General features: G+C 36.8%; 1 protein-coding gene across 5 annotated transcripts in view; it reads left to right on the top strand.

The window, feature by feature from the left end:
* Positions 1–12,450, top strand: part of CGNL1 (cingulin like 1) — a 63,861-nt gene that overhangs the window by 23,807 nt on the left and 27,604 nt on the right. For all 5 annotated transcript variants that reach the window (XM_055808538.1, XM_055808534.1, XM_055808525.1 and 2 more), the window contains exon 8: positions 846–1,058. In XM_055808538.1, coding sequence (XP_055664513.1) covers positions 846–1,058 — 213 coding nt within the window. The remainder of the gene's footprint in view (positions 1–845; positions 1,059–12,450) is intronic.

Below are 12,450 nucleotides of genomic sequence, written 5' to 3'. Positions count from 1 at the left end.
AAGCAGTGGAACATGGTTATCCAGACAGTAGTAGAATCCCTTTCATGGTATGCTTTTAAGAACAGAATAGATGATGTGTATCAGGAACGTTTAGATGTGCTGATCCTGCTTCGGTGCAGGGGAAGTTCACAGTTTTTTTGAAAGTGCAGTTATTCACAGCTTGAGAATTACCGAATTAGATAATTCTTGAAGTGGTACATTTTTGATAGTTGTTATTGTTATATTCTGTGTTTGTATACATGCACGTGTGTGTTTATTCTTCAAATTCACTGACTACCCCCTTCCTTCCCAGCAATCTGGAGAGGGGAAATGACTTCTAGGGTGAACATGGTGGGAGGAGGAAGAGTGTAAAGATATGGACTTGGTTGTGAAGCACTTGTTTTGTCTTCAGCACCTGTAGAAGCAACTTTATTCTTTCCAGCAGAAAAGACAACAAAGAATTATCATTGGGTTCACCTCTCTTGCAGTGTGGGGAAAAAAAAGGTTTTTCTTTGTTCTTACCTACCTCTCTGCCACAGAAGGTAGGACTGAGGGAGTTGTTAAAGCAGGAATCAAACTAAGAGTACAATTTATTTACGGACAGCAATAACATACCCCATCCAAATTTTTTCATGCTTTTGCAGCATCAGGTGTGTTGACCTGTTGCATAAAACATCAGCTTTATGTTATACTTCTAATAATCTTAAGGTTTAGTAAACTTTTAGCTTACTAAAAAAGCCACAAAGAAATATGTTGGTCATATGAAATAAAGTTGGCCTTGGGGAATTTATATGCTTTCCTTCCTGAAGCACAGAACATCCATTGGAGCCATTTGTCATGCAATTGTGTTTAATTTTATTCTTTAGGAGCTCATGCAAATGAAGCAGGATCTGCAAGAAGTATTAATAGCAAAAGATCAACAAGAAGAGATTTTGAGAAAGAGAGAGAGGGAGCTTACAGCTTTAAAAGGAGCACTAAAAGAAGAAGTATCTAGCCATGACATGGAGATGGATAAACTTAAAGAGAAACACGATAAAGAAGTGCTTGATCTGCAACAGAGCCTGGAGGAAGCAACAGAGGTGAAAAAAGTGATTGCAGTTAACCTTTACAGGGAAAAATCAAACCTCTCACATATGTCTATACTAGATGCTTTCAGATACTGCTGTTTTCTTAGCAAAATAATAAGTAAAGATTTGGGCTAGGAGACTTAGCTGCTGAGAATAGGTTTTATTTCATACACTTACATAATGTTTTGATTGTTTGTCACAGCTGAAGTTGCGGCCCTTTCTTCGAGCAGTTATTTACTACATTTCCTTCATAGCAGACTTTGTGAGAGAATAGATGGGAGTATAGTACAAAGGACCATTTGCTTGTCTTTGGGTTAAATGGAATCACTGAAACCTTGTGGATGCCCTGAAGAGTGCCAAGTATGCTTTGCCAGTGATGCTGCTGCAATAGTTTTGGAGCTTCTAGCAGTTCTCTGAAGTTCATTGCAGCCCACTGTTCCTACCTTCAGCTCCTTGTGTCATGTCCTGTTCCCTGGTTACATTGTCCCGCCTTGTCCCTTCAACCACTTACTACTAGGGTGGTTTTATGTTTGTTTCATTTTGTGTCCTTTTCATTTATTGAGCTTATCTTGTTTACTGTATGGTCACATGAATGCCAACACGAGGGAAGTAGCAGGGGTTGGGTGTCTAGAAGCAGCCAGGAGTAAAAAAGAACTGAAGGAATTGCCTCTTCCAGCATCAGCAGGAAGTCTTTGTGAGGGGGAGAATAGGAACAGTTTTCAGATGTACATATCTGTTACTGTTTTCCAAAAGATTTCCTTTGTGAAGTTATCTTCACAGAGACAGCAACTAAGAATTTATTGAAAGATTGGTGTTTTTTTAAGGGGACAGTTCTTTCTCAAAATAAAAATTTTGAGCATTATTTTTACAATGACAGTTATTTATGTCATTTCCATATCCCCTTCCCTCATTTTATTTCTGTTAAATATTTGAGAAAATTTCTACAGGGAAGCTGTGCTTGACCTATGTAAGTCAAAATTGTAGGCCTGGTTTTATGCTTAGAAATATCTGTGCTAGTTTTTATCTTTTACTTACACCTTATTGGTGTTGAGTTGCAGTTATCCTACCGATCATGGCTGAAAACATGATGTAGAACTGAATTAAAATTAAGCTTGGAACTTGAAAGAAGTTTCCAAAGCTTTATATGCTCTATGAGCCAAATAGGAGCACATATGGAAGCTAAATAGTTACTGTGTGACTGATTTTGATAAAGAGTATTCTTTTAAAGGATTGGCTTTGAATGTGCAATTTTCTAGAGTGGTAGAAAAGTTTATATACACTGATTTATTTATGTAGCCTAGGACTTCTACCTGAGATTTTTTGGCTTTGCTTGAATGTGTTGTTTCTTTTTGTTTACATCATCATGAAGATATTTGACTCATCTGAGCTGCTTGAACTGAATTAATTTTTTTCTTTGAGAGAGAAGTAGAACATCTAAATTATCTTTTTTTATTATACAGTAATTGTAGTGACAGCTTAACCTCAGTGAACCATCTTTCAAAGTTACTGCATGGTAATTTACTGTATTTCAATTATGGAACTGTAATTACGACTGACAAGAAATGAAAGAGTAGTCTGTTTGGCATAACAATAACAGTCTGGGAAATGGCTCTATGACTGGGTTGCTGTGGCTTAGTGATAGTTATAAATAGCATTTATTTACTTGCATGACATAGCCTATCTAATCGTAAATTTAATAAGATATTCAAAAGTGAAATTTAATTAATTAATGTTGCTCTGAGCAGCAGTTCTGCTTTTCTGATTGTTGTTTTTATTTTAAGTAAAACTTTAATCATGCATAGTTGGAAGGTGTTTGGTGATTGGTTTTTTTGTTGTTGTTGTGTTGTGTTTGGTTTTTTTTTTAATCTCAGCAGTATTAGTATTCTTAATGATTTTTTGAAGCCCAGCATTACCCCTATGTCTACTGGCTGAGATCAGTTGTTGAGTTTGATGTATCATCTGTCAGGAAACTATAACCAGTTTCTGTGGAGAGTTAGATGGGTGATCTGCTGTCATCTTACATATGATGTTGATTGTTTTTATAATTTATCGGAGTACCCAGCAGTTTGTGTGAAAATCATGTTTTATACAATTGAAGCTCCTTGACCTGTTAAACTATCTTTTTTATATTACTGCAAGTTAGAAAGATTTATATTGGATTGTGGGATACAAGAAATTTACATCAAAGATTAGTGGAAAGGGCCATTCTGTTGTATTTAATGAAGAGAACAGGTGTGTAAATGCTGTAATAAGTGGTTTATCATACAGAAAATATGGATACTGGTATTTGCTAGAGCAGGGTATATTGGAGTCTGTATGCATAAGGTGGTAACTTCATATGTGGCTTCTGTATCATCCAAATTGGTATGCTGAATAAAATTGTTTTGTGATATGTATTAGGCCAAAAAGGAAGTTTTTACAGGGAGAAAAGAAGTAACTTTTGTGCCAGTGTTAAATCAACAGAATTTTTCAGCTGCTGGAGGTGTCAGATCGGTTGGCAAGTCATGTACAGTGCATTTAATCTGTGATTAAAATGCCACATAGATCTGTTTTGAAATCATGTTAGAAACATATTCAGGGTGATCTGATAAGAGAACAGAGCAGGGTTATTTGTCATGTGTGGTTCTTTTTTCATGCTCACTGATGTGGTGGTAGGCTTTTTTTAAATAGAGATTTTTATATAAAGCCACAGTTATTAAGATGCTAATATTCTTTGCTACAGTTTTAACTCAGTTTTGTGTTATGTCTTTTGCTTGTGGTGGTCTTGAGATGGCTGTGATTGTTCTTAACTTCCATTGCCTGTTTATTAAGACTGAGACCAGACTATTTCCATTTAACAGTAGCAAAAGTTTTACTCTTCCATAACGTACCTCTGTGGGGTCATCATTGCCTGTAATTTAATAATAAATTAAAAAATGAATGTTTTTCTAATTAAAGATTGATTTCTTCATAACTGCAAGTGCTAGAGCAGAAATTAATATGAATCCCCTACTGGTTTTAATCTAGTACAAAAATTTGTATTACTTAATCTGACCCTACAACACAACAGGCCAGAATTGTACTACTTAACCATGAATGCTCTGTTACTGTACATGAAGTGCCACTGTTTCAATAAAATTTGGAAATAGCTTTTGGAATGTAATACTGTAGGTAAAAGGTTGTGGCAAATAGCAGCTTGTACTGTTCAAATTCCACTGAAATTGTATCAGCTCGGGAGTGCAGTTGCAAACTGCACAGCACTGTCAAATTTATGTTTTGAGAAGCAGTCTGCACAAATTATGTTGCTCAGAAAAAGCGTAATCATCACATTATGAGGAGGCTTATCTAAGCCTGACCTTGACTGGTTTGTTCAGGGTTCATCATACTTCCGACCTTGTCTTCAAAATGATAAAACAGACAGAGTTTAGAAGCTGATACATTTATCAACACATTTAAGAATGCAATGAAGCTTGCTGGTCATGTGAGCTTTAACTGACATGTATGTGTTAAGACATATGATATGATTAAAGAGAAGAAGGAATTTTACCAGAACAAGTGGTAGGAACAGCAAAAGACAGTGGTTACCTTCTGCACATGTCATGAACTAGAAGTGTATTCCTTTAAAATAAGAAAATAATACAAAATGTTGAACATTGTCAATGAGAAGATACTTTGGTTTTGTTCTTGTTTTTTTCCAGTCAGTATGAACTGATTGTGAATTTAGATGAATCTAGCACAGGGCTGTAAAGAAAATATTGAATCTTTTTCTACCTAACCTGATAAAATGATACTTCTTCAAAGCTAACAGTAATCTCCCACATAGAGCAGCAGTTCAACAAAAGCTAGCTTAAGCATTGTAAATGATATCGATATATACTGTGTATGACTTTCTTGTAGAAATGGCTTGGCATATGTAGTTTAAATGTAAAATGAAACATAACTAAATCTAGTGTATTCTGAGAACCTATTTTGTAATAATGCTGTACAAACACCAAACAGTAGTTACCCAGGTTACTTAGGGTAAAGTGAAGACTTAACTGATTGTGGAGCATTTTAGAGACACTGTGGTACATAAAGTGATAGACAAATTTAATGTAATTAACTGTAAAATTATATATAAGGAAAAAACCCAATAGGAGCCTGACTAATTTGTACCAATCTAAGGTGTGAAATCTTAGGGCCATAATAACTAGCTCTATAAAGGCATTATCTTGATAGCAGCAAAAGAAATGTTATATGACAGGAATTACTTGGGCAAAAGAACATCATTACACCCTTGTATAGATACATTCATAGCTCCTCTGAATCTGCATCCTGAAATCTGTGTCTGAGTCTGGTCCGTTCACCTCCAACAAGATACACTACAGCTGGAAAAGATTTAGAGAGATGAACCAGGATTTCGAATGTGACTGGTGGGGTTATTTTTTTTTTTTCCTCTGCTTGCCTGAAGGCAGCCTTTCACATCTTGAAATAACACTTTTTTTTGATTGTTTCAATGGTAGAAGCTGGTTGGTGACTGATCTAAACTGTATACGGAGTGAAAGAATAGTGGACTGACTGGTGCAAGTCAATGTTTCTTCTTTCATGACCTGCCTTCGCTTGCTTTTGCATTTTCTGCCTGCCTTTACCAGCACTTTAAAAGCCTGGTATGTTTTTGATTGATTCCCAGTGTGGTCCTACAGACACAGATGGAGTGGGGGAAAGAGTGGGAGGGTGCACAGACAGATGCATGATGGTAGAACGAAGGCTGCAGGCACTCCTTAAATAGGCCTGGTTATTGGAAACACATATTTCAGAACTGTATATGGAAAATCTGCGACACAGATTTGATTTGTTTTGCTGTAAGCGTCTGTTCTATGCATGGAAAGGAAGTTGTTTGGTAATAGCATCATGCATGTTTTTAGGCACCCATTAAACGAAATACCAAACAAATTATGGAATGCTAGCTGTGTTGTCAACAAGAATAATAAACATGCCTCTAAAGTCCACTGAAGATGTAACTTGGTGACTTTGTTTTTGGGTGCTAAAGCAAGCTTTTTAAGTTCCAGCTCCCCTGGTCTTTCATTTCCATGCAATTTACTCCTCCATTTGTTTAGTGGGGACGTGTTTGGATGCAGACAGTACCATGAAGCTACAATTTGGTGAGTTTTATGCTGTATGTAGAGTCAAGAAAGCCTCTGAGCAAAACTGTCCTGCAAAATTCTATTTGTGTTGGATTGTAACACATCTAAACCAGACCCAAAAAAAATGATCACCCAGGACTATTTCAGTTAGTCTGGTGTGGGAAGGGGGGTTGTTTGTTTGTGGTATTTTTTGTTTGTTTCTGAAAGTTGGCAAGAGTCTGTGCAGTCAGATACTTCTTTAATACCATCAGGAGGATCACTAATCCTTATCAGCAGAAGTCAGTGTATGTACGTTCAGGTGACTTGTCCTGTGAAAGTATATGTTTGTTTGTGTATGCGTGTGAAGTGTTTGACTGTGTAAGTCCATTCAGTAGGGTACAATGTGAACATAGAACTAGTTAATATTTCACTCTAGTCTTTGCAACAACTTCTGACCTTGGAAAGACTGTTAGTATAAGCCGATCTGAGGAGGATAATATGACATTGGTATAGCTACTGGTTGAGAGGTTAATACTTTCCTGGCTTTGGATTTTATAACTGGGTAAATGTTAGGTCATGCCTGTATTGGGAAATTTTGTTTAATGTGCTCTGTGTAAAAAAGAAAGAAGTGCATTCTCAGTTCTAAAATGTAGGCACTTAAATCTTTTGTTGCATCTCAAATGAAAACCTAAATGGTTCTGGAATGAATATTAAGGATAGGATACCATTTCGATCAGCAAAAATGACCTTGCAAGAAAAGTCTTGTCTCTAAACTGTCACAAGTGAGTAATTTTTAACCAGTTAGTATAATGGCTCTAGCTGAAATGGAAGGAAAGACCATCTGAATTGCTTGTAAATTTGTGCGCTTGTTTACTGAATAATCTCTTGAAGTACAGCTGAGGATTCAAGTTGGTTGCAGCATACCTCACTAAGAGATAAAAACACACTGACCCTTTTAATAGGTAACTCATAATGGTTAACTTCCAAAGGCATAGCCACGTGTTAAAGTAGGCTAGGCCTCATTTTGAGATGATGGGAAGAATTAATATAATCAGTTGAAGGTAGAAGGGCAGTAAGTAAAGTTGTTTAGGCCATTTAGTCTCTTCTCCAGAAGCTTTTTTGTTTGGAGTTTTTTTTGGGGTTGAGGGGTTGGTAGCCTAACAGTCCATTCTGCTTTTAAGGAGTTTTCGCATTCTTTTTTTAGAGGTATGGGATTTTATTATCCATGCTATCCAGTGTTGCTGTATTATTCATCCCAGAGCTTTCAACTGCTTTAAGAAATAGTGTCTGAGGTTAGAAGAATTGCCTAAAGGTGCACAGTGGGGAAAAATACCGGATTTGCATTCATGAGCTTTAAAAACTAGATGGCTATACCCGAATAATACTGATTTCAGAAGCTGTCTTTATTGAAGAGCTAAAAAGGATTACAGTTAAAGTGCTGTCCCTATGTTGAGAATCACTATATTTGTCTCTTTTCCTTGGGTGTCAGTCTTGAGGTGAAGGTTGGGTTTGGTTGTTTCTTTCTTTGGAAATCACCTGCATGTTACCCAGGGAAATCAGTGGCTAGTTGTTTTATTTAAACTTGATTTATTTATGTACAGAAAGGAGAAGAAAAGACAATAGAAAGGGATTTGGTGTCTCCATCACTGCTAACCCCTCAGGATCATCTGAGCTGGTTAGTTCTGAATCCCTGAAGCCACATGGAACCTCTTACATGTAGTTCAAGAAGTTAAACAACTAGTCCAGCATCAACCTAAAAAGCTGGCCCATTAGACTTCAGAGTTGGTTTCATCAGACAGCATCGTGATAACTTAAGTGTTCCATACCAGGAACAGAATGAAGTGAGCAGCCACACCATGCCCTTTTTTTCAGAAGGTTTTGGAAGATTATCATGTCATTTACTTTGATTCCACAAGTATGAATTTAGGAAAGAATATTTGAAAGTCTGTTGCTTCCATTAAAATACTTCTATTAGTGCTGTAGCTCATTTTGAATGGAGATTTATTCTTTAGATTTGTACTTCAAGTATGGCAATTAAAGAACAGTTAATTGACTGAACTCGATTTTACTCAGTTGAACTTGATTCTGAAAGGAAATGTCAAGGTTTTTAGAAATATTGTCAAAGTTTTGCCTAATAAACATTGAATCTAGCCAAAATTTAACAATTCTAATAAGCTGTGAATTAGATAGTTTCCCCTCACTTTAGCTCTTCCTGTATTTTGTAAAAGAACTCTAAAGGTCCTGTATTGTGCAGTCACTGCCAAAGGGGAATTTCACCAGTTGAACCACTGAAGTCAGCCAAAACCATTTTTTAATGATCAGTTACACAACCACTCTCATGTCTTTGCCAGTGTTAAGGGTGTGGTAAAAAAAGGTGTGGAGGCACAGAACATTTTCTGCATTCCTATCAAAGAGGTTTTTTGCTGTATTCAGGTTGAAGTAGAACATTTCGTTTGCATCTCAGGGACCCATTTCTGTGTTCTGTCCAGTTTCTTTGGGTTTACACAATAATGAGTGGTGGGAAGAATTTTACTACCTTTTGTATTAACTGAGCTTAATCTCTGATTCTTTAAATCTATTCACTGCTTGCACCCAAGTTGAGAGTAGAATAGTATATAAATACATTTGCTTTACTGAGATTTCTGTATCAAAGCAGTTGGAATTATATTTATTGCTTTATTTAAACTAGTTCTTGACTAATTTTTATATATTTTAAAATATTTCTGGGTATGTATACAACTATATTCAGACCCAAACTTTATTAGATTTGTTTCTTGTTAGGCAAAAAAACTGAAAAGGAGCAGGATGAGAAGTGAGGGAATTGAATTTCATTGCTGAAGTTCCCTCATAGAGAGTAACTTCTTCAGGCCCAAAGCTGAAAACTGAATGTTGTGTGCATATGAACTCAGCAGCTCTGGCTATGTGGGCTCATATAAGCAGACCTACGCTAGGTAAAACTTTATAAATCAGGTGTATATACCAAATCAAATAGAACACATATATATGTGCATTCATCCTGTCACATTCTTGCCCATCTGTGGTGAATTAAAAGTAGCTTTGTACTCACTTAAACAATGTTAGAATATTTCATTTATCAATGTTTTTCAGACCAGTCTGTTTCTGCACTCGGTACATACTGCTAAAACCTTCTTCTGAAGGAAGAATTATATTGATTATTTCACAAACTTTAATTTCTTTTCTTGCATAGGCTGCAAGCTCATGAATAATGTTATTCCCCATATTAAGTGTAGGAAACTAAGAGGTAAAGGCATAACTGTCAAAAGGGTCCATGAGTTGTGCGTGTTCAAATTGGGGTGCCTAGGTTAACATAATATTAACCGTTATGTAGTCCTTGATCTATTCAGGGTACAATTTTTGCTGACTTCAGTTGCAACTGTGCTCACAAGACTTTGGAAACCTAGCCCTGGTGTCTTAAATCAAGCATCAAGGAAACTAAAGAATATGCACTTCTTGGTCCCCTCTGGAAAGTTTTGGTTGAGTGATTTGCCTCAGGAGCTCTTTGGCAGAGACAAGAATGGGTTCCAGATTTTCTAGGGCTTTATTTGGGTACCTTAGCTGTGAAACTATCCGTTCTCCTGCTGCCTCACTCATTCTGCAGCACTCCTGTATTTCTGCAGCAGCAGCCTCTTTCACAGTAAACTCTTTGACTTGTTCTCAAGCTGATTGACTAAATCCTTTAAGCTTCAGAGTTAAAATTATGAGAACTATTAAAATATTTAGTTGTTATTGACATACATGGATTATTTTCCTCCGTGTATGATCTTTTTTTTTGTGGTCAGAAACTGATTTTTTTGCAGTGGACCTTTCTTTTAGGTTTGGTAACGTGTTGTTTGTGGTGGTTTGAGTCCACTACTGGGCTAGTAAGTAAAGCTGCTCCATGTGCACTATGGCACGACAATATTAGGATGCAGAAGCTTTTCTTCAGGGAGTCACAGAGAACTTTGTATTGTGGGACTCATCATTACAGCTATGTTTTCTTTCTTATAAACGGGCTGTTTTTTCTTTTTTTCAGCTTTTTCCAGGAATTTGCAACTCATTTCCAGCTTCTTTTACCTAATCTCTGTAGCTTAAGTCTGCTGATAAGGTCTGCTCAGTCTTAAATCATAAGTTTAAGCATGACAAAATTTGAGAAAACATAATACTTCATGTATTCAAAAATAATAAATGAGAAGAAGGTATGAGTGTGTGTAAGAAGTCTGCAAAGGTGTGGGTAGTAAGAGGAAGGTATTACTCCTTCAGTGATTGCAGAGGTGGAAATTTGAATGTGAAACAGGCTAAACATGGGACATAGAAGGCACTGAATGCCCTGGAAGACAGAGTGAGGACAGATTGAAAGAAAAGACAAAGCAAATGCAGGCAAACAAACAAGGAAAACACTGTAGGGTTTTTACCTTACATGAATATAATTCCCTAATACAATATAGTAAAAAGTTGGTTTGCTAAAACATACTGGCACTACTAGCAAGTGGGAGTAAAAAGAAATTAGCATGTCTTATACATCATAGGGAAGAAACTGCAGTCTTGGAATTGTGATGTATCAATTCTAAGACCCAGAGAGCCCACTTCAATGCTTGATACAGTTCCACTGCTTCCCCCCATCCTGTTTTTTAGGGGAGTTTGGTTTTTTTGTTGTTTGGGGGTTTTTTGTTGTTTGTTTGGGGTTTTTTGTTATTGTTGGTTTTGTTTGTTTTGGTTTTTTTCAGCAAATATGTCTGAATATACAGTATTTCATTCCAGTTTGTCTTCAAGAATCTTGTTTAACCAGTTCCGTCTGTTATGTGCTCTGCGTGTTTATGCACATAATCTCATTTCAGCTCTCTGAAGAGGCTGATATGCAATTCTGTGAACTAAAGATCATGTTATATTAACATGTTTGTTAAAGTTTCATACTCAACTTAAATCATTACTTTGTGACCTTTACCCAGTTCTGTTACTGTGGGTTAAATTTATATAAAACTTTAGTTAAAATAATTTCCAAAAATCTGGCAACATCCCCAAATATTAAAATGTAGCACTGTAAAGGATTTACGAATGGGTACCCAGAGGATCTATTAGTTGATGCAGTGTCATCAACTTAAGGACCTTTTGTTAACTTGCACTGTTTAAGTACAGCACGATTACAAGTCAGTCATGTATGGACTGAAAGCTATGGATCCACAGCACAACCTGTGTATCTTGAGATCTCTCTGTCTGGCTTTTTTTTCCTCATTTGTACTTACTAGTCATATAGTGTTCAGTTATCCTCTGCTTGCATCCTCATCACTTAACCCACTCTAATTCAATGCTTTTGCAAACAGCTTTCGACTCCTTTTTAGAAAGTGAGAGCCAGTCGCTGAATTTTAAGTGAAAGCTGTGCCTTCTTGCTCATATAGACAGAACCAAAGAGAAAAGCTTTACCACTGGCTGTTAGCAAATACCATCTGTTGTACAGTTTAAACTGTCTATGTTGTTGCCACTTTCAGTTTTAGCACTATGAAGCGCAATAATTGGCATTCAAAATTTATCAATGTACGTAGTAGTTCCTCTGTAATTTCAGTGCGGTGAATTTCATATCTTCTACTGGCATATTTTTATGAGGGGAATTTTATGCAGAATATAGTGGGCCAGCTCTAACGACAGAGTGGTAAATTTAACAAATGCTTTCTTTGTGAATAATACTGCCTTTTAGTTGCTCAGGGCTGGTTGAGTACGCTGCCTGTGCGGTAGGGTTCCGTAGTCAAAGGATGCAACGATCTGTTTCTGCTTCGACAGTGTCCATATATCATTTGGTAGCTGATGACCTGAACCTTATGTAACTGTTCAATATATGGATAAGGATCTCTTTCCATGGGGTTCTCCCCTAATGGTGTTGCTACAAGGTCTGTCAAAGCTATGTTTCAGTGCTTGTTTCCTTTGCATAGCCTTCCTAAAGATACCTGGACTCTTTTCTATTGTGTTCACCTGTCTTCCCAAGAGAAGAACTGGAGGGGAGGTAGACGGTGACGTGGGGTGCCAGATAAGACTAACAGTGGAGAACAGGAGGAGGGAAGAGGCGCGGAGTTTTTTGGTACCATAACTTTCTGTGGCAATATGGTACAGGAAACTTCATTCCTGCCAGTGAAGAGAGCTCTGCATGCAATTCTCACAACACTGGGGATAAATAAATACAGGCTTTTTTTCTGTCTAAACCCAGCTGTGCAATTTGACTGTTTTGGAGAAGTGATGCTATGTGTGCATTTTCTGCTCAAAGAACATCTCAATTGTATTTGTGTGGTTTGACATTGTTTAATTTTTAGTATCAAATTGAAGATACTTGTATATTT

This window comes from Falco peregrinus, chromosome 1 (assembly GCF_023634155.1).
Source record: "Falco peregrinus isolate bFalPer1 chromosome 1, bFalPer1.pri, whole genome shotgun sequence".
Classification (NCBI taxonomy): Eukaryota; Metazoa; Chordata; class Aves; order Falconiformes; family Falconidae; genus Falco; species Falco peregrinus.
Note: the sequence above shows the minus strand (reverse complement) of the source record. Positions and strands in the feature narration are given on the sequence as shown.